General features: G+C 33.0%; 1 protein-coding gene across 1 annotated transcript; it reads right to left on the reverse strand.

Moving 5' to 3' along the window:
• Window positions 1–1,085: 1,085 nt before the first annotated feature.
• On the reverse strand, window positions 1,086–4,157 carry LOC113719319 (NADP-dependent D-sorbitol-6-phosphate dehydrogenase). The gene is made up of 6 exons (XM_027244530.2): window positions 3,885–4,157; window positions 3,382–3,476; window positions 2,894–3,011; window positions 2,499–2,631; window positions 1,824–2,043; window positions 1,086–1,634 (listed from the first exon to the last, which is right to left on the reverse strand). Exons 1-6 carry the CDS (start codon window positions 4,015–4,017, stop codon window positions 1,401–1,403), a joined length of 933 nt encoding a protein of 310 aa, XP_027100331.2. The 5' UTR covers window positions 4,018–4,157; the 3' UTR covers window positions 1,086–1,400.
• Between the last annotated feature and the right edge of the window lie 19,249 nt (window positions 4,158–23,406).

A 23,406-nucleotide genomic window follows, 5' to 3' on the forward strand; every position in this document is an offset into this window, starting at 1 on the left:
TCATTGCTCTAAATTCATCATAAGTACTAGAATATCAAAAACCCAAAATGCAGCCGCTGGTACAGCGGTACTCAAGATCATAAGCCTTATGTGGCAATCTCGTATTTTTCAATCTATCAGACTTTTGAACCTTCCTTATACAATTCTTTTCTTGGGTATGTATCACTTTCAAATATATGGAATCTACTATCTCTATAGAAAATTATTTTGATAATGCATCTTTACATTACTATTTGCTCTTTATCTCCCTTTATAGAAGTTAATTCCTACAGCACTAGAAATCAGTTTATAAAAGTCAAAATGTTGAAAAATCTTTGAACTAAATTCCAAAGATTCAATATTTTAACACTATTATAGGAAAAGCTAATCTGCTCAATTGACAAACCTTTTCAACCAAACAACAAACAAAATATGAGTTACAAAAAAATGATACAATAATTAGAAACAAATAAAGTAACAAAATTGTTTCATAATTTAATTAGTCAACTTTTTTAACGATTTATATTAACATTAATTTTCTAATGCCATATCTACATATTTTTTTTACACTAAAAAGATCAACCAAGCACTTCCTAAATATATGAAGTAATAATACTTACAAATGCACAAATCAAAATAATATTACATACTAACGTTTATCATCCCCCTTCAAATAAAGTTGTTTTATGAAATGCATGATATATTAACTTACAGTAATTGCAATAATTAATCCCATATACCTAAAGAACTAATTACATGCGTTAATCACAATTATTCAAATTACATATCAATCCCACCTGGGCCCCGGCCAATCCTTTTCAGCATTCGGTAGATGTGCAGACAAGACATCTGAAACAAACACACAAGCTGAAAGAAAGAGGGAAAGACAATAGCTGCAGGCTCCACTGGAGCAATTAATAGCAGCCGTAATCAGGGCTACTCTTTTGTCTGCTAGTTTTGTTGTGGGCTTGCAAGACAAATAACCCCATTGTTTTATGGATGTAGGCTGTTTCTCTGGGTTCAAATTTCCGCCACTAAGTTCACATTACATATCCATTGCCAACAGCCACGGAATAATTGCAGTACACCCCCAATTAATGCTTGAATTGGAAGGACAAAAACCTTTCTTTATTCTTTTATACATAAATATGTATATATATTTCAGCTACCACATAAATACATTGAAATAGCACACAAGTTTATTTAACACTCCAACTATAGCATCCATGATAAGTTACAGCATAACTTATAAGATGTGGCTAAGCCTATATAAGTATCTAGTAATTGTTCCAAACATCCATCCCTTCGTTTTAAAAAGACTTTTTTTTTATAGGGGGGGTGGAATTTAAAAAGCTAATAAAAAAAAGGGAGATTAGAACTCAGGACCTCTAAGTCCTGGTACTTCAATCTTAGCCATCCCTTTACTCGTATATGTCTATGTTCCAACCACCTTTGGCCGGGTCATTGGATCGAGCTTTCCGATCTATAGTTTTGATCAGTTCCATGTCCTCTTCGCTGAGCTCGAAATCAAGGGCCTGAAAATTTTCTTGCAACCTTTCAAGTTTTGATGTCTTAGGAATCACAGCTGCATTTCGCTGAATGCTCCAGTGCAGAACGATCTGGGCCACAGACCTTTTATATTTCGCAGCAATACCCTGAGAAGCAATAGCAAGATTTTAGCCATACATGATTCTTGGACATTGAAAATGAATGAACTTAAATATAAGTTTAACTAAAGGGAATGTTAATTGCACTTCAATTTTTGTTAATCCCATTTCCACTATCATTTTTATCATATAGTTTTTATTTATTAAACTATATGATAAAAAACAAAAAGTGATTACCAGAAGAACGGGGTCATCCAAGCATGATACAGAGCCAAACATTTCGGTGTTGGCTTGGGCTCCTCCCAGTGGGGTGTGGGCAGTGACACAGATGCCGTGCTTCTGGCAGAACTTGACAAGGGAATCCCTCTGGAAATAAGGATGCAACTCCAGTTGATTCACAGCTGGCTTCACCTTTGAATAAGCTAGGCAGTCTCTAGTTAGCAAAACGCTGTAATTGCTGCGTACATTCACAGACGGATTAGAGTCTCTCTTGAATCAAGGAAAAAAAAAAGAGAGATTATGATTGTCGAATTGGTAACTTAGGGAATTGTGTAAGATTTTTTTAGCTATTTATATTTAAGAAAAGTAAATAAGTCGATATAAATAACATAGTATAATCGTGGTAGAGTGGAGGAAGCATCAATTACCTAGCACTACATAATACTCCTACCTCATTGAGATTGTCACCTTAGTGTATCAGACGGAAGTTTTTGGACTTTAGAATAATTTGTTTTCAATTCGTAATTTTATCCTCAAATTGTTATGCTGTTTGAAAGCAATGGAGGTTAATTTGTCTTGCAAAAGAAGAAAAAAACGGACGTAAAAATCTCGAAGTTTTTTTTATTGTGTATTATGAATAGCATGAAAAGTAAGTAAACAACATGAACTGAAATTGTTATCTAGACTTGGTACCTGATTCCAATGCTTCGAACTAAGCCCAGAGAGACTAAGTTTTCCATGCCACGCCAAACAGTCTCCAAAGTGATATTAGTGTCTATGTCCAGGACACCATCCTTCCCCTTCACGCTGGCTGGCTTTCCAATTCCTGCACAGATTTTTTTTTTTTTGCACGCATGCACCAAATGTACCGCAACCGATGCAGTACGTGCAATTACAAAGTTATTGGTACAAATAACCCGAGCAAATTCAGAAACTGCAATTGGGTACAAAAGACCCAAGTAAATCTAGGAATTCCGATTGGGTAGAGTGCTTTTGAATTCACGGCCCTTCTCCAACCTTCTTTCTCTGCTCGAGAAAAAAAGTAGTACTAAAAAGAAATTTTGGAGTAAACATAGAAGTTCGATTACCTGTATGCCTTGTGGGTACTGGAAAATGAATGAGATACAGGTCAAGATAATCAAGACGAAGCTTTTTCAGGCTGTCTTTGCAAGCCTCAAGAACGTGGTCATGGTCTGAATTCCACAGCTGCAGCAAAACACAAGGTAACAGTTCTCATGCTATTATATGTATATATACCTCGTCAAAGTAGGGAAATCACATATTGGGTACAACAGATATATACTACTAGTACAATTGTAGCTTTGGAGTTGCTATCTAGTAATGATTGCACATTTATATAGTAATTAAATGAGAAGTTCTTCATTTATGGGTGCCAATGATGCAAGAAAATTCAATTTTTATTGGGAATTGCATTATAAACATGCATATAGATGTACTTGTGCAAAATATTTTTTTACCGTGTTAGCATGTGAAAGCGTTAAGTTAACTTAACCTTCGTAGTAATATGAATAATTCGTGAAAACTAATTAACAAAAATAAATAAATATATAACAACCTTGGTAGTAATGAAAAGCTCCTCCCTCTTAACGAGTCCCATGCGAAACGCTTCTTCCAGGGCTTCCCCAAGTTCTTCCTCATTCTGGTATTTAGCTGCATAGTGACAACCTTACAAACATGAGTACTTAATTCTAAACAAACATTTTTGGGTCTCCTTTTTTTTCATTTTTCTTAAATATGCTGATTGATTTACAACATTTTCCACTGGTTCATTTTCTTTTCAATTATAAATTCAAATCTCACACGCAAAAAAAGGAAAGAAGATACATATACACATGTAAATAAATAAATAAATATATATGTATATGTATATATGTATATATATACATATATGTATGTGTATGTATGTATACAAAATAAGATGTACTGCAACTACAAGAATGTAGAACTTTTTATACATGAAAGTTTACATGCTAAAAGGAAGAAAGAGAGAGACGGAGAGGAGGAGGAATACACGTTATTATATGTAAAGAGAAAAGTAGAGATGGAAAGAGAGTTTACCAGCGCAGTCAAAATGACGGTAGCCAATCTTGATTGCATTGAAGAGAATCTCTTTTATATTTTTGCCTTCCATGCGAAAAAAACCAAGACCAAGAATTGGCATTTCATAACCACTGTTCAGAGTCAATGCCATTTTTTTTTTTACAGTATCTTTTTACGAACTAAAAAGGGAAAGGAAGAAGGAGTCTGGCTGTAGGACGAAAATTAAAGCTTTTTTTTTTATAAGACTAGGTTTATAACCTCTATTCAATTCACTTGCTCTTAGAATTCTTTTTGGCAACAAGGCTTGCAGTGCTTGGGTATTTATAGCACCACTTTCATGGTATTATTCCCTGGAGTTGGGGTCCCACAATTGGCTTTTTTTGTTTTCACCATGAATTACAGTAATATATAAGGTCGGCACACATGGCAGGCATCAACCAGCATATCATGTGCAATATGGAGGTTTCCTTGTTAAACATAGTGCAAGGGGATCATTCATTTGGATATGGTAAACAATTCTTTTTTATCAATTTGTCATATCATTCACTAAATAATTGCAAGTGAGTTGATTAGGCCGTCGTCGAGCGGCTAAAATTGAAAACAAATTCCGTGGTCCATTACGGACCACTCCTTAATTTTTCTATCCTTAAATGATGATAGAATTTCAAATTTTAAATGATTGTGAATGTTACAATTACTGGCCTAAAACACTTATTTTATTATACAAGAATTTAATTTAAGTGTATAATACCTAAAAAGTATTGGCTCGAGCGGTCTGCTCCCTCTCTTTAGGGTACGGTGGATTTACCTAGGCAACCAGGGTTCGAGCCCCCTTGCTACCGTGCTCGAGTGGAGTGGGGCCTCCTCTCCAGGTCGGAGTGAGATTAGTCGGGCCCCGTAAGTATTGACCCGAATACCCACTCCGTCAGAAAAAAAGATATATATATATAATACCTAAAAGGGACCGTAAAATCCTCCCTGGTGGATACAATAAAAGTTAAAAGTTTTGAATGGAAATATATGAGTACACATACTGTTTATCCTCATCAGGCGTGAACTTCTGAGACCAATAAGTGGCCCTAATCCAGTTCATACTTGCGCACTTACCTGGTAAGAGGGCATCAGTATTAGAGTTGCGGCTAACCTGTGATGGGCTTCGCAGTCAGAAACGTTGCAAGACCACTTGAAATTCTATGGGCGATTTTTTTTATTTAGAAAAATGGTATCTTAACCAATTAAAAAGTAAAAATTTTATCACTGTCCAAACTAATGACTTGGCAAATTTTAGTTAATTTTTGATAAATAATTTACAGCCAATTAGACAAATAAAGATGCCACAATCTCATTTGGAGTATATTTAATGTGAAATTAATGAATTTCAAATTTTTATTTGAAGAATTTTCATTGATCAAGACTAATTATTAGGCTTGCCAAATAATTGGTCTACACAGTAATAAATTATTGATAGAGAAGTTAAGAAATTTTTTGTAATGGATACAACATCAATAATGACATTAAAGAATGCAGCTAAAATCTTTGTATTCGTTGGAATAAATTTTTTGCCAAGTGTATGCTTCTACTAAAGACATTTCCTCTGTCTCTTCTGCCAGAATAAGCCACATGTACAACGTATCCATGTGCAAAATCAAGCGTGACGTGGACGTGTCAAAGCGGCAGCATTTCTCCTAGCAATGGGTATCCAACTCTTTAGTCACTTTAACAAGTGCGCTAAAATTTATCCTAATATGCCAACCAATTGAGCACCACAAATACAAAATCACGAATTAAGCGTAAATTACCTTGACATTCCTCGATCTTTCGTATAACTATATATACAAACACTGGACTATATATAGTTTATGGTCTTACCTTAAAAAAAAAATTTCTAATGAAGATGTGAGATTTAAAAAGTGGAGAGGGAAGAAGTAGAATCCAAAATCTTTAAATTCTAAAGATTTAACTTCATCCGATAGATCAGAATCTCCTCCATAATTTATGTGTTTACTTCCAAATTGTGAATTATATTAAGAGTTACCTGACATAGAAAAAGAGTTTTGTGTCAAATGATGCATGATCCTTTAAGAAGATCACCATTTAGTCTACAAATGAGTGCACTAATAAACTTACCCAAATTTTTGCCTATAACTTTCTATTGGGAATTTCCTTGTCCCCTATTTTGAATTCTTTTTGCTCCGCGAGAATCCTCCTTCCTATGGTATTTTAAAAAAAAAATAAGAAGAAAACAAAAAGAGAGAGAGTGGAATTCCCTGCCTAAAAAAAAACAAGAAGAAAAGAGTGTACTGGAACTCTAGATGAATTTTATGTGGATAACATTAATATATTCTAAATGTTTACTAGGAATATTTATTGTAAGTTTATGTCTTCTTGAATTAAGATACTTGCAGATGAAGGGGTAGGCCCCATCAATCCAACTATTTCTCCTAGATCAATAAAAGATTACAGAGCATACAAAAAATTTTGAATAGAATAATTAAAATACCGAACAGATACCTAATAAAAATTGAAAAATAAGTGTATTGTAGGCACGGTGACTTTTAAAATTACAGACTACTCTTAATCACCAAAACTCTCGAGTCTATTTTTATCATATTTTCTTATTTCTATGTTTTAGATATTTTTTCCCTAAATTTTGAACACTTTCACAAGTAGTTAACAATACCCAACATCCCAAATGACACAACTAACAGTTAAAGACATTATATATACTGGTGCTAAATGCCCATCAAATGTGTGTGCAATCAAAAAATATATAAAATTTATGGCATATATTTAAAATAAAATTTTTATTACAGAATCAAACTTTAATATTTTAAATTTTTTCATAAAATAATTTTATATCAGTAGTTATAATGTTTAGGGGCAGTTATGTTGAAAACATATATTTAAATAGTTAAAAGTAAAAATAGTTATGGGTAGTTTTTGGTAGTTAAAGTAAAAGTAGTTTTTTTAAAGGCAAAAAAGGAAGTTCATAATATGATGATAAATGTTAACCACAATGTTAACTTCAAACCCCTTTCTCAGACTATATATATATATACACTAATACTCAATGCACACCTAATGTGTGTGTAATAAAAAATACATAATATTCATGGTCATATATTTTAAATAAAATTTTTATTACTGAAGCAAACTTTAATCTTTTAAATATTTTTCATAAAATAATTTTATATTGGTAGTTATAATGTTTAGGGGTAGTTATGTTGAAAACATATATTTAAATAGTAAAAAGTAACAAAGTCATGGGCAATTATACGTAATTAAAGTAAAAGTAGTTTTTATAAGGGTAAAAAAAGAAGTTCATAAAGTAATAATAAATGTTAACCCAATATTAACTCAAAACCTTTCTTAGGGTTTATATATAGTAGATAGTGTATGTGTATGTGTCTATATATATATATATATATATATATATATATATATATATATATATATATATATATATCAAAATTATATATATATATATATATATTAAAATTATAACGCGTGTGGTACTGGAATTCATAAAAATTTACCCACATAAAAATTTACCCACATGAAATGTATTCTCTCTCTTTCTTTGGAATGATGGAAATGAGGCAGGTTAAACGTGAAAGCCCTACCAATTAATAGATGTCTTTTTTTGTCTTCCTTTATCATGGAATTCTACAAATACATCACTTGCATGTTCCGAGTGTGTGCATATAAACTAACCACGTACGCACTACTACGTGGATCTCTTAGGTTTTCTCCAACTAATGGACAATTACATGCCGTGTTATTTTCTATCACTACACATTAAGGTCATAGCGTCAATTATTTCAGGTTTTAATTTAATTATTGATCATTACGACATCAATGTCTAATAATTAGCGTTTGTATTCATGTCAACTTTCCGAGGTTTTAATCAATGTCTCATAATTAATGTTTGTGTCGAAGTCAAAATTTCAGGTTTTAATTTAATTATCGATAATTAAGACATACATGTCTCACAATTACTGTTTGCGCTCATTCCTCTTTTGAACTTGTCAAAGATTGGCGATATTGTGACAGCAAAAGCTAAGATCCAGAGCAAATTTTACGTATATCAAAAACTTTGCCCTTCTTTATATAACATCTATTTGTTCAATTAAAATGTGAAGAAAAAAGATGTAAAATACGATTACGATTAAATGAATTAAGTGATAAAGATTAAAAAAAAAGATATCCCGCTTTATAACCACCCCTTATTTTCCCTCTCTTTCATGGATGAAATTAATCTCAGTGCTAATATAATTCACTTTGACATCTCGCATTGATGTTTCATTTAGTATAACAATGGTGTTAAAATCTAATGGGCGCCACAACAAGCCCTTTCATCACCAGTCCTAAAATCCTAAATTAGTATCAATTATCATCCATGCTATGATGCTATTAGAAAGGTTACTAGCCACCATTGTCATAGCCACCTTCAATCTAAATAATTAAACCAATTTTCCAATCATTTTAGTGACAGATCAACACTCCTATATCTTCTTTGTGACTTTTCTTTGCGGCTCTCTTCCTAACCAAGCCCACTCTGCCAACATATCTCCTTCTTCCTCCACGGCACCACTAATTGCCCCATCCTCCCCCTATCCTGTCTTTACATTAAAAGCCTCATTTTTTACTTTAAATCAATCAACAATTTAAAAGAATAGATGTTACATGTATGACACGTCTCAAAATAAACAAGATGTAGAAATACACAAATGATAAACATCAAGTTTCATTTGGGATTCATTGTGGTTCATTCTTTCTTGATAATCTTTGATTTCAGATTTAAAAAAAAGAAGAGATCATCGGTTCGAGTCTCACTGATTGTGATTTTTTTTTCATTTTATGAAGGTTACCATGTAATGATATTGAATTGTAACTCGTGTTGTCGTGATTTGCTAGAGTTGTGATTTGTTTATATTGTTCCTATTACTGTATGATCTTTGCAATCACACCAAAAAAAATTTTGAGAAAAAGGAGAAGTACATTCGTAGCTTCAGAAGTGTTTTGTAGAACCACAATTGAGTTCGTGGTTTTGATTTGATCTTTGAAGTACTGGTTTGGGGATTATTTATTTCTTTATTGAATTGTTGGGTTGGAGTTACGTGTTCAGACTTTTTTGGCCTGGAGTCAAACTTTTTAAACGAGGCTTGCGTTAGTGACTTTGATTGTGGGTCAAATTGAAAACGTTTGTTGTGGCCCGTGGGGCCCGGAAGATTGTTGTTGAACAAGTGAACGTAAATTAAGAAGAATTAATCTTAGTTTATTTTCTAAATTATCAGCACTAGATTCATGATAATTAATTTGTATTTCAATTTCATATCCAAATTGTACATATTTATTATATATCCAACCATATTAGTATATAAATGATCAATATATAGAAGATTAACTCAATTAAGAAAGGGTAAAGTTGTTCAAAATATGAAGTTTGCTTTGGATCCTAAGTTTTGCTCTGATAGTATCGACAATCCTTGTTAAATGCAATTTATATCTCATTCAGATGATGTTTAAGCTTCATAAGGCATACAACTGGAGATATTCAACAATTCTTGTTTGAAGTTGCAATGAATTGTGAAGAGATTATCTCTCAATTAAACATATGGAGCCCTTTATTAAACCAGTACTTTGGACAAAAGTAATGCACCAACACTAAAAACCACATCATTTGGTCTAATCATTGCCTATTACATTTTAGGTTAGTACACTAGTCGCATTATATGTACGTTACGCATGCAAAATTTAGGTTTTAAATTTAAATTTAGTTATCATGCTTGTAAATCCGACAATGCATATGCACTGTAAGTGTATAGAAAGTTAATTCTAATATTCTATACAAACTATCATTTGCTTTCATTATTCAAATTAAATTCATGTAATAAGAGTTTTCTTCTTTCTCTTAATAATTCTCATCTTGCTTATTGACTATGTGTCTAATAATGAACATCTAAAATAAGTTTCTGTATATTCCGATCGTATCATTTGCTAGTTGTGTTACTATTTATTTATCCTGCGCCGTACTGTCCACGGGATAAATTCACGTAACATTGAAACTGATTACTAAATTATGGTGGAGTATTTATTGTCTAGTGAATTCTTCAAACTTTGACACGAATCGCATTTAATATTATTGGCTTTTGGTTTTGGTTAGATACCTTGAGAGGAGTCTCTAAATGGTGAAAAACAAAAAATTATTGTAATTTTCCAACTTAGATATCGTCTAATACATTAATGGTATTAGGTACGATGTGGTCTGATACATTCGTTTGGTGTACAATGACACCAGCTCATCTTATTTGAATATAAAAAAATATTTTATTCATAAACACTAACTTTTATGTCAAGAAAGCCTTATTTGGGTTGTGATATTTTGGAACAATGTGGTGCACAAGGTGTATTCATAAATAAATACATTGATGGAATTAGATCGCGAGCGGCTCGAGTACAAACTCGGTCAACATCGAATTCGAGTTGAGTTCGAACTGATCAAGTCGAACTCGATCTCAAACTCGAATTTAAAAATATTAAACAGTTCAATTATATATATATGTACATATATTATTTTAATAGTAAAATTACATATATATCTCTAATATTTTATTATTTGTTAAGAAAAATTATTATTTTTATTTATTTTTTAAAAATAAAATAATTATTTTTTTAAATTTTTTAAATTTGATCTCGAGCTTGAAATTTTGAACTCGTAGAACTTGAGCTTGAATTCAAGTTTCGTAAAATTAAATTGAGCTTTAAATTGATTAAACCAAAACTCAACTCGATTTGATTCGTTTGCCCCCTTAGAATAACGTAAAACACAATTTTACAACCCGAGTTCCTTTTGCCTGCCAGCCACAACTTGGGGCCGAAAAAATAAAAGGGCATGGATGGAGGAAAAAACCCAAAAAAAAAAAAAAAAGGCAACGCAAATTTGAGGCCAATGGAGTTAGTGGTTGAACTGTAGTTTAGATTAGATTAGATTAGAAAAGCAACAGCCCACCAAATGTCACTTTTTTATGCAACGAACCTCATTTCTCAAACTTAAAATCTTATATAGTGCTTGTTTTGATTGTGATTTTTTGTGAAAAAAATTATATTTTTCTTAAAAATATTTTTTAATTATCTTTTTATTTCACATATATCAAATCGTTACAGTACATTTTTCTACAAAAACTCGTAAAAATAGCGATCCAAACTCTTTCATTCTTGTAAGTAATTCTATTTGATAAATTGGGCACTAATCTGCGTCATATCGAATCAATTTTGAGCAAAACTATCAAGCATGTATTTCTCTATCTTACTATCAGATGCGTATGAAGAGAAAAGTTATTAAATGCTCGATCTTAATTTAGTCCTATTAATTTTAAACTTGAATAGCTTATCTCATCTTTCTCCATACCCAGTTCACTCGAGACCAAAGGAAAAAAGAAAAGAAAAGAAAAGAAAAAATTAATCGCCGCCCTTATAAAATGCCACTATAGTTTAATTTCATGCAAATTGCCAGCTATAACCTCCGTCCCAAGTTTATTATATTTCTTCTACAAGAAGACACGAGTTATTATAGAAAATTAAATTCCATTTCATAAGGTCAACTAATAATGTTCACAATTATTAATGCAATCAGGTTTCATAGGATCTCATTAATTATCCCTAAACAAATTATTGTCCATTCAAAGTCTAGCTATGACCGTTAATAATAATTTATGCTTGATTTAAAACTTATATCTAATTAGAAGACCGGCATATTCCGAGAGATCCCGCATGTCCAGAAGCATGGGATAATAGCAAGAACGGTTGAACAATTTAAGGCACTTTGAGCAAGTTGTGAAATAGTTTATCCAATATTGTAGGAATAAATGTTTCATGCATTGGCGATATATACACTAATGAGTTAATATTTAAATCTAAATTGAAATGACATGACAAACATCCAAATTCATCGACATATACAATGACAATATAGGAAAGAATATCTATCTTGTAAATCATTACCATGGTAGGAAAGAATATCCCTTTTTTTTTAACGATAACATTCTTATAACCTAATTTATCATTCTTTTTTTTTTCGACACAGGGGTGTCCGGGTCAATCCTTACGGGGCCCAACTAATCCCCTGCGGCCCGGGTCAGGTGCCCCAACCCGACCCGAACACGATAAGTGCGCGGAGGAATCCAGCAGAGCGGAGACTCGAACTTAGGACCTCAAGGGTCACCGGTGAGAGGCGCTACTGCTGGACCATTCACGCGTGGGCATAACCTAATTTATCCTACTTACAAGAAGGGTGAGTATAAAGAAGTTGTATAAGGGACTAACAGGTATACATCAGCGTATACAATGATAATGTTAAAAAGAATATCCATATTGTAAATCATTACCAAGGTAGGAAAGAATATCCATATTGTAGGAAAGAATATCTTTTTTTTTGTTGTTGCAATGATAGCATTCCTATAATATAATCTATCATACTCTAAAGGGAGAGAGAGTCTAAAGAGACTGTATAAGAGATTAGGGAGCCTAAAGAAGATGTATAAGGTGTTAGCAGATATAATAACAAGATTAGACCAAAAAGATGTTTTAGCACCTCTTTTAGATTTTTTTCATCACAAGCGGGGTTTGAACTCCCCGATCTGTCGTTCAAAGAAGGATTTAATCCCTTTTTAGTACCCATTGAATTAAAGCTTTGTGGTTTTACGAAAGAATATCCATGGAAAAGAATATACTATTTTATGAGGTTCACACATAAACATTCAAGACTATAAACATGATGCTACTCAACCCATACATTTTTTTTTCAAATTCAAAATTTGGACCATCTAAACCGTAAGGCATTCATTAAAAGTAATCATTTCTAACATTTAATCATGTTCCTTAATTTTGTTCACGCTATTCTTGTCGTAATTTACCTTCAAACTCGTTGTATGAGCAGAAGTTAGTCTCAATATCAAGTATGCCTTCATTAATTTCCGACATGACATTCGTATTTCAAAGCAACATGCTGCAGGATTCTCCTCCCTAATTCTTTAGTTGAAAAATTTTGGCCCCATTTGGAAAGTGAGTTTTTTGGGTGTTTGTCTAAAACTTTACTGTAACTTACTATAAAAGTTTTTTAAAGAATTTTTGAAGTATGTTTTTTTTAATATTTTAAAATGTATAGTTTAAAAACTTTGAAAAGTTTTTTGAGGTTACTATAGTTAAAATTTTAAAAAACTTGTAGCAAATAAACTTGGCAAAAAAACTGGTTGGCTTCAAACAAGGCAAAAGTTGAGTAAATTACAAAGTTTAAGCCTTTTTTGAGCAGGTTGTTAAACTATTCATTCAACAATGAAAATCATTACGATGCGTGGGCCTCGTACATAATGGTTAAAACGACGAATATGATGTTTTTGGAGCTAAACATTTTTTTTCCGAATTCAGAATTTGGACCATCTTAACCAAAAAACTTTTCCTAAAATGTAATCGTTACCTCACTATTCTTGTCGTGTTCTTTACCTTCAAATTCATTGTATCAGCAGAACTTTAGTCTCAGTGCCAAGTATGCCTTGTTTGACATCGCACTTCAAAGCAACATGATGAGTCCTTCATCATTCTTGTTTTGACAAAAATTTGCAGACCACTGCCCAGTCGCCATTTGTCAACACAAAAATAGAATCGTCAAAGTACCAATAAATTGACATGACTTTTGAGCCACCAAGAAATTACCTTCAATCATGCCAGGGAAATTCTTGTGTGTGAGTGTTATGCCAGGGAAATTCTTGACTTTTTTTTTTATTTTTTTATTGACACAGGAATGTCCGGAATCATTGGACCGACTAATCTCTTGCGACTGTGAGAGCCTCGCCCCAAGGTTCACAGCGCGTCAACTTCCCGGGATCGAACTAGTGACCTGCCCCTTATGAGGGGACTACGAAACCAGTCGATCTGTCCTGGGGAGGGCTAACCCAGGGAAATTCTTGACACTCGAGATAATTTTTGCTCTCGATTGTGTGTGAGTGTGTGTGTATTATATATATATATATATAGAAATTCTGGTTTTTAAAATTCATTCTCTCCAAAATGGTGCTAATTAAAGTGACATATTGTTCTTCACTTCATAAACTTTTAAATCCCATGACATCTAGGTTTCTGGCATTTTCTGTGAGGATGAACCCTTGTGATAATTTTTCCATATTTAAGAGTTACTCAAAGAAAAGAATTAAGAAGACACCTAAATCTCACCCAAATTCTATAAAATCATAAAATCATTTGAATATTTTCCCTTAAGTACACAGGTGCAAAGGAGTTATATCACACAGATAAGATGATTTTATTGATGCCTGCAGCCAATTATTTGTGAAAGAAAAAAATTATAAACATTTCCTTTCTTTTTTTTTTAAGCAAAAAGCTTTATACCGAGCTAAAAGCAATTTATAAATGCCATGATTTTGTATTCCAAAGTCCAAACAACTGCCCCAGACATGTGCAGAAGAATTAATGGTGTCCCAGTCCCACCCCGATTGAGAACCGAGTGCCAGGTGTTGAACCTCCCGTGATTTTTTATTCTCTTAGGTTTAAATTATAGCATAAAAACAAAATGGCTTGAAGTTCACATAAAAACAATTAATCTGTGTGCTGCTTTTGGAAAACGATACTGCGACAACCCAAATTAACAACTGCCACGAACCGCGGAGGACAAAGGCAGAATATTTGCACCACAAGTTGTTTGGGACAAGTTAAAATTTATGTCAAACTAATTTGTATAATTTTGTTACAAAAATTGCGAAACATGTTTCGGAATGTACATTTAAATTTTTGTGTTATTTAACTCAAAAAAGCAAAATAAATACTGTTTAATAATAAGTTACTTATGTGACAGAATATTCATTCATTCACGACACTCTCAGTAACTTTTGATATTATCAAATTCAACAAGATAATAGAACTTCAAAAATTTTGCATCGTCGACAAAATCATAACCCTCAAAAACTTGGAACTGTTGGCCGTCTAGTCTTCAGGCATGTGGTGAAGAATTATTGGTGACCCACCCCTCCAATTACCTAGCTGGACATTCCTCTAATAATTGAAGGGTACCAAAGGCCAGAGGGATGGGTGAAAGGGCGACGTGTGAGAGAGTCTCTCTTGTCTTGTTCTTGTGCTATAGCAGAAGACACACGGGCACATACACACACTTTATCTCCTTTTTTTTTTTGTTGCCTGCCACGGTATTCAGGGTTTTGCCCTGACTAATCCGTTGATCGATCCGGATCGCACACTTAGCTGTGGTGGGTGAGTCTCCCAACAAGGGTAGCTGCATACGCCAGGTTTCGAACCCGAGACCTGCTTAAGCGGAACCAAACTGCTTACCACTTGGCCCAACCCCAGTTGGTACACTTTATCTCCTTCAAAGTAACACACTGTAACACTTTATCTTCCTCAATGTAACACGTTAGAGCTATTAAACAGGGAGATATGACACCATCTTTTTTGTGACCAAAGTATCTTTGGGCACGAAGGGTACATTCTCCATGCATATTGTGATAGTATGTTCCTATATCCAAAGAATGGTTGGGTTATGTAATCAACTCGTTCTTTTTCTATTGCTTTTAATAAGTTACGATTTCATAACAAATACATGTAAACTAGTTATAGAGTTGGAACAACAAAGTGTACCGTATTCTGAAATATTATTGACAATATCATATAGTTCTTTGAAAATTGTGTACCATATCTTTCATGCAATTCAAAAAAATTCTCGAACTTTTTTTTGCTAGTTTATGTTCTTAAAATGGAGCTAGAGCTCCTATTGTTAATTTTTTTCATAACAGATTCGTTTTTAATCTTTGATTGTGAGGCTGTAAAGAATGAAAATGAATTGAATCTTGCATGACATCAACGAATTTGTGATTGACAAAATTTTCTAATTCAAAGTTCATGAAAAAAATTTGACATCGTCTATGTTTCAAAGGAAGATGGTAATGAATGAAACATAAACTGATGGACTCATAATTTTGGTTCAAGAAAAACAAGGTGAATATGTTTTTATGGAATTTAATATTTAATAACAACTAGCAATACCACTTGGTAAGTAAATTACTTCTTACCTTTTATTGTAGAATATATACAGCTATTTCTATATTCAAGAATGACTATCACCAAAGCATAGTGGAGTTTTTCTTTTTGGCAAATCCTAAATCAATGTTCATTTAAATAAAAAAAGAAAAAAACTACCTCCAAATCCATGTTAAACCAAATACGCAAGAAAGAATTTCAGCTGGATGGCCTGTATTTTCTCAAGAATTCCAGCTCAACACTCTTACAGTGAAAAGGCCTATTTCTCTATTATTGCAGCCAGGTTCACATGCTGCAAAGCGGATAAGGATTCTGGATTCATATTTCCTCTTTCTTTTCATCGGTAAGAGGATATTACATGGCCATTCAGGTCCATTTTCAGCCCTTCACCCTTTTTGCAGAAACATCCAGTAGCAAAACTTAAAATTGGGAGAAACAGATAATAGTCAGCTTGAAAGACAATTATCTACGTTCAAAATGTTAAATAATTAATACCTAAAGAACAATTTGCTTCACAATAATAGACACCATTTTTTAAATAGAGTTAGCCTTTCTAAAATTTGACTAATCCCTAGAGTGTGCAAACTGTATATTTTCAAAGTTTAAAAAGACAAAGTGTAATTACCCTAAATTCAAGGGGACAATCTGTGATTTGCCATAATTTCATCATCTTTTAATTTGTATCTCTCGTTTTTATACATAATCTATTTTAAGTCGGCCAAGTTAGATAGTTTTTAGGCGGGCTAAGCACAGCAGAATCATGCTAGCATCTCACTTGACGAGTTCTTTACTGATATTGCCAATCACCAAAATTGTAGTATGGGCGTGGAAAGGCATATATAGTCTTTGCTGCAAGCAATACTTCACTGGCTCTAATGGTTCGGATCTTGTGCGCCACTAAACATCTACGCAATCAATCAGACAATAAATTTTGCACACAATGGACAGTTAGTGATAAGAATGTGAACATCTGCGCAATCGGTCAGACGATAAATTTTGCCCAAAATGGATATTCAGTTATGAGGCCTTAGGACATAGAGGCTCCAGGTTCAAATCCTTCTATTTCGTTTTCACTTTTTAAATTTCACTGCTCACCTGTTGGGAAATTATTTTTTTTTAAAGTCATGAGAATGTGAATAAGAACAAAAATAAGGGTAATCTCATTTTGATCAAACATTTGGCACAATAACATTTACCAACCTAAGCATCAAATATATGCACTTTGTCTCGTCCAAATTAACAAAGTTAATACTGTTTAACGTAGACACTCGATGTCAATTTTTTTGTGACTAAAATTCCCCTAGCGGCAAAATGTATGCTTTTAATCTTTAAAAGAGTATGTAATGAATAGAGGCTATAGGTGAAACTAAAAACCCCATTTTTCTTTTTGTACTTAAAAATTTGCATTTTAACTATATATTAAGTGAAGATAAAGTTAAAATATATTCCATAATGCCTAAAACTAATATAATTTATTCTAAATTTTTTCTTAAATCTCATATACTTTCTTTAAAAATATTTGATATAATTCCACATTAATTTCAACAAGTTCTCTATTTTTATTTGTTTAAATTCTTGTGTTTGAGATAGAACTATCAGGTTTTATTGTTAACCTCATACACCTTACTTTCTTTTAAACTTATAGTTTGACCTTAAAATCTTTGACCTCAAAGAAGAAATGAGCCATGTATGAAAATCAATAAATTTAGTATTTGAAAAGATGATGATAAAATATGATACGAACGCAACATGGTTCTTCCTACCACTCGTAGAGTCTAGTGGTCAAGGAGTTGATCTCCCATCTGATAGACCAGGGTACAATCCTAGCTTACAGGTTTGGGCTAGGGAAGGAATCGAGGATTGGGAGAGGAAAAATGGTGAAAATAAAAAAAATAACGTGGTTTTGATTAAATTAAAATGTCATGGGCATGATGTCGTTTGTCGAAGTAGAACACTTCACAGAAATAAAGAATAAGAGAACTTATCTTCACACAATTAGGAATATCAGTCCACATATAGTATGCTAATTTTTTACCCTATACTAAAGTAGTTATTATTACTAACACATATAAGTATGAATATTTTTGAAACACTTTAGAGTATAGGTAATTCAGACAAAGTATAACATTAAATAATAATGCTACTTAAATTTGTTTTCCAACAAAAGTAGATGGGCGTAATGTCATTACACTCATAACTCATTTCTTGTGTGAAGTCATCACATTTAAAGTTTGACTAGCTTTCATGGGGCAAACATATTATCAACTTTTAGAGTGGTAGAGTATAATTAGCCCCAACGCTTAGGGGCCAAATTGTGATTGACCCAATATAAGCTCACTTTTCTTTTCATTTACGTATACAATGTAATTTTGTTTAACCATATAGTTTTTTACGTATTCGTGGCCATTAATTTTTTAAACCAATAATTGATCTACAACTAAATGACATCAGCAATTTTTTTAAAAAAATTTATTTCCGATAGAAGAGCGGTGCTGCTTAAAAGTGAGAGGAGAGTAAAGGAATGTAAATCCAAAACTTATAATTTTAGGGGACTCAACAGACTTCAGAAATTAGCATGTCCTTCCTCCATGAACTTTCTGAACCAATAATTGACCCGCAACTAAGCCGACTTCACAACTTTGCTTGTGCTTCTTCATGGCTTTCTTGAAAACACATGGTTGGACGTTATATGTTGTGATCAATTTTGACACGTATTTCGTTAGGTGTCCAGGAACTAGCCAGGTTCAGAGAATTGAATTGGGACATTTCTGATGAGGACTAAAGCGAAAATATTATAATTGATCTTTTGCATATCCAACGGTAATTGTTAACTTCTTTTGATAGGCAGTTGGTTAGGTGTCCTGAGATTAGCCAAGTTTCGAGGAATCAATTGGGACATTTGTGATAAAGACTAAAGCGAAAATACTATATTGATATTGTACATATTCAACGACACTGGTTAACTTCTTTTGACAGGAACTTTCATTAGGTGTCCTGAATTTAGCCAAGTTTAGAGGATTGAATTGACATTTCTGAGGAGGACTAAAGCGAAAATATTTTATTTACCTTTCACATTTCCAACATTAACTTGTTTTGACAGGCACAGGCCTATCGTTAGGTGTCTTAAGATGAGCCAAGTGTGGAGAAATCAATTGAGACGGCTCTGATGAGGACCAAAGCAGAAATATTCTATTGACAAATTCCTACCGCGTTCTTTAACTGCTTTTGGCAGACATTTCATTAGGTGTCCTGAGATAATTAGCCATGTTTTGAGATCTCAATTGGGACATTTCTGATGAGGACTGGATTGAAAATAATATATTGTTCTTTCACGCATCCAACCATCGATTGTAACAATTTCTATCAACAATTTGTCCTCTATCAAAATGACTTCATCAATTAGCTTGTCCTTTCTCAGCCTTCTTTAATTTGGCAATGCCTGGTTGCCAATTCTATGCCGTCCACAATTTTGAGAGGCTTGTCACGAGGTGTCCTGAGACAATTAGACAACTTTAAAGACCTCAATTGTGACATTTCTGATAACTAAACCAAAAATATTCCCTTAATTGAGCTAGGGCTTTAGGAGAAAATGAAATACTTTCTTTTTTATGTATTTTAAGAATAAAAGGCAAAAATGGGTTGTATTTGTTAGGAAATTTGGTCAATTTCGTTTAGGTAAGTTCCTTGTTTTATGTAGAACCAATTAGTTTCCCAATTGTTTTAGTTACTTAAGATAGTAACCTAGAATTTTTCTATTTGAATGAATTTAAAAATTAGAAGTTATTTCTTGTTATTACTTGGGTGTTGGTCAAGTAATTTTGCTTATAAATAAGTAAGAGTTAGCATACTACAAAGACATACACGAGAGAAATTATGTAGCCTTTATTTAGGGTGAAAAGGTTATTGGGAGAGAGATTATAAAGGATTAGGACTTGGGATTCAAGTTGTATTTTTGTGTGAGGGTTTTTTCTCATAATACAGAACATGATTCTCCCCATAGACGTAGGTTCAATGATGAAACTGAACCAACCAATTTAAATCTTATATGTTGTTTGCTTGTGGCTTTTTATTATTAAACTGTTGTGTATTTAATATCTCAATAATGGTTTATTCCGCATCTGGATCCCAACAATACTAGTGATAACTTATAAGTTTTCTAACTTTATGTCAGTATTTGTCCTAGTGGTTAGTTTTTTTTTGTGATAACAAATAAATTTCATTAACAAATTGTTGGAAATCGTCTAACACAATTTGATGTACATCATTGCTCTAATGGATAATTAAACAAGCACTAGAAATTATAGATTTGCAATTTAATAGATACAATAGATCTGAAAAATTATGAACATAATTGAAAAGTACAAAAAATTTCAAGTTGTACTCTAACAGATAGATCACTGCAACTCCCTCCTGTGTCTATTGCAATTAGAGCTGTTAAGTCAATCAAGTAGCTCGAAAGCTCGTTAGAACTCGACTCGTTAAGGCTCGAGTTCGGCTCGTTAATTTTGGTTAACGAGTCGAGCTCGAGCTCGAAACATGCTCGTTTAGTTAACGAGCCGAGCTTACTCGACTCGTTTGATACTCGAGTAGCTCGTTAGAGCTCATTAATGAAGGGCATATTTGTCATTTTAGAAATCAAAATTATAAAAATTATAAATTATAGGTTTTTATTAAGGTTAATTTGCACGAGCTCCACGAGCTCGACTCGTTTGTGATAAACGAATCGAGCTCGAGCTCGAGCTCGAACCACATGTACATTTAACGAGCCGAGTTCGAACACATTTTCAAACTCGTTTTCCTAACGAGCTCGAGTCAAGCTCGGCTCGAATTAAACTCGAGTCAAGCTCGGTAGCCAAATACTCGGCTCGACTCGGCTCGATTAACAGCTCTAATTGCAATCGTCGGATCTATTCATCAATAGTTTTAACCTCCAATATTGATGATGAAATCTATCGAAATAGATCCAAGATCCAAAAACATTTCAGATCTGACAAGCAGATTTGAAATAAATTCAAATCTAACAACAAAAGAAAAAGAAAAAGAAAAGGAAAAAACAGAAATTTTCATATGAATTCCTAGGAGAATAGAAAATTCGCACTAAGAAACCCCAGAAGAAATAGAAAACTCTCACTAAAAAAAATTAGAAGATATTTTATTAAAAAAAATGAAACGAGATTCATGGGAGGGAGACTGTGGTGTGATCTCCCTCCTTAAGGGGAGGCTTTTGAAAAGAGAAGAAGAAATAGAGAGAAATTGTCCTTGTGATTAGTTTATTGTAATTTGAATAAGTTGTAATTTGTTTATGAATTGCTCAATGGTGGATTACCTAATCTTATAAAAGATAATGCTACGGAATTCTCTGTTGCATCCATATTCACTTAATCCACAAAAAGTGGTACTTGTACGAATTGCACAATAATTTTCGCCAATTAAAAAAAAAAGACCTCAGAACTGAAAAAAAGACAAAAGGAACGAACAAATCCGATTTGAAAAAACCACTTATAAAAGTGAGATCCAATTCGAAAACTGAAATCAGAATTAAAATCCAAGAGGAAATCCGAAGAAATTGTACTTTCTTCAACTTACAGGATGAATTTTGGACTTCAATATAATACTGGGGAATTGTAAACATGAAACTAAGCACTTTAGTCGATAAGGTCCCTAAGAAAATCGTAGACATTGTCTGTGGACCCTTTTTTTTCTTCAGGACTTGCGGTTTCGAGCGTTGCGTGACTTTGTCAGGAGAATTTTGTTACAATCTTTCTTCTTCTTCCTTTGTTTTCTTGCACTTTTTCTCTTTTTTCTTTTGGCGGTTCAAATACGCAAAAGGGCCACCATTACGCCCTTTGTCATTCAATCTTACCAACAAATAAAGCTTCGCCTCAAATTACACCCTTCTCTCTTTCTGTATCTTTCGATAGTTTAGTGTCATACACACACGTCTAAATCTTTTTGTGTAGAAAAATGTGCAATTAAAAGAATTGAGTGGAGGGTGAGGTGAGTTGAGGGGTACGGGGGTGGGAGTGTAAATGAGAGGTTTTGAGTTTAACAACTTCTACCCGTACTAAAAAAAAATTAATAAAATTTAAAAGGACTGAGTGATGATTTTACAATTTTCTTTTGTATATAATAGACACATAATTTGTTATCAGTGTCCTTAGGCACGTTAAAAAAATAAAAAAGAAGAAGAAGAAGAAGAAAACTAGTCCTCTTGAGACACACGGCACATCAAATTGAATTTGTCAATATTGTGAGCTTTGGTGTAATTTCTTTGGGGGTAATTTAACAAAATTTGGTATAAACTTAAAGAAATCTAGTGGTAATATTGAATTTTGTTTTTGTATACTAGATCACTCTTATATCAATTACACCTGTCAACAACACTCAACAAAACTCAATTGTAATCCATTTTTTAAGGCCAACCAAAGAGGTGGAAATCTATTTTGTGCATCAATTGTAAGGCACGTTCAGTGCCCAATTTGTACGTTATTTTCTTAAACGGTACAAAACTATTTCATTCATAATTATTTCTTCCTAAAAGGTGCATATTCATACGACTACAGGATTGCCAACGCGTCATGCTCTGCCCCAAATTCATAGCCAGAGTCTAACAGAATGCCTCAAACAGGAAAAGATGGTTTAAAACAAGGGCAAACGTCATGGCACATATTGCCAATCATGATACAAGATACTGTTTGATAATTAAATTCATCACTTAATTCAGAGTTTAATATGTTTAAACATGTTTGATGATCAAAAAATAAAACATCATAATTAATTAAATAATTTTAAATTACTTAAGAAAAACTTACTCCAAAAAATAAATAATAAACTGTTTAATTATCATTTAATACAGAATATATTTAAAATTTAATAATTTAATATATTCAAATTTCAAATTTCAAATTTCAATTTTATGAAATGCATCCAAGTACAAGTCTACAAGTTTACCACGGCTCCAAGAAACTAGTCTTGATACGTATTGAAAGCACGCTCAAAGCTAGTGTCATCTCATAGGCCACGTGGACAACTATTATCATTTCTAAGCAGCCCATAACAATAATTTGCTGAGACAGGCTTCATATGTCAATTTCGTATTGTCCAAACTCCAAAGTGAAGATAAGGAACAACGGGCTAGTTTTTAAAGATTGCAAAAGATAAACCACGTGTCGTGCTTTTCCCTGGCCGTTCACATCAGACACTGCGAAGCTACAATAATAGAAGAGACAGATTAATAATCCCTTGAGATGTGGTTTGTGATCTGATAAGTCTTTGATCAGTTTGCAAAGGACCTTTTGGGGACTTAGCTCATAATTTATTCCATTGTTCTGCTTCTATTCAAATTTGGGCTGATTTTTTCTCGAATTAATACTTTGCCCTCAATCAGGTTTAGAGCTTTGGGTGAAGGAGATTCTTTGATCTTTATCTTTGAAGATTGTGAGCTTTTTGCAGTCATATCCTATGAGATCAGGAATAATTGCAA

This window comes from Coffea arabica, chromosome 11e (genome assembly GCF_036785885.1).
Source record: "Coffea arabica cultivar ET-39 chromosome 11e, Coffea Arabica ET-39 HiFi, whole genome shotgun sequence".
Lineage (NCBI taxonomy): Eukaryota > Viridiplantae > Streptophyta > Magnoliopsida > Gentianales > Rubiaceae > Coffea > Coffea arabica.

Coding starts and splice junctions, on each gene's coding strand:
- LOC113719319 (XM_027244530.2), bottom strand. CDS start 4,017: ATGGCATTGACTCTGAACAGTGGTTATGAAATGCCAATTCTTGGTCTT. Junction 3,477..3,884: donor CCGTCATTTTGACTGCGCTG/GTAAACTCTCTT, acceptor GTCACTATGCAG/CTAAATACCAGAATGAGGAA. Junction 3,012..3,381: donor AGCTTTTCATTACTACCAAG/GTTGTTATATAT, acceptor GTTTTGCTGCAG/CTGTGGAATTCAGACCATGA.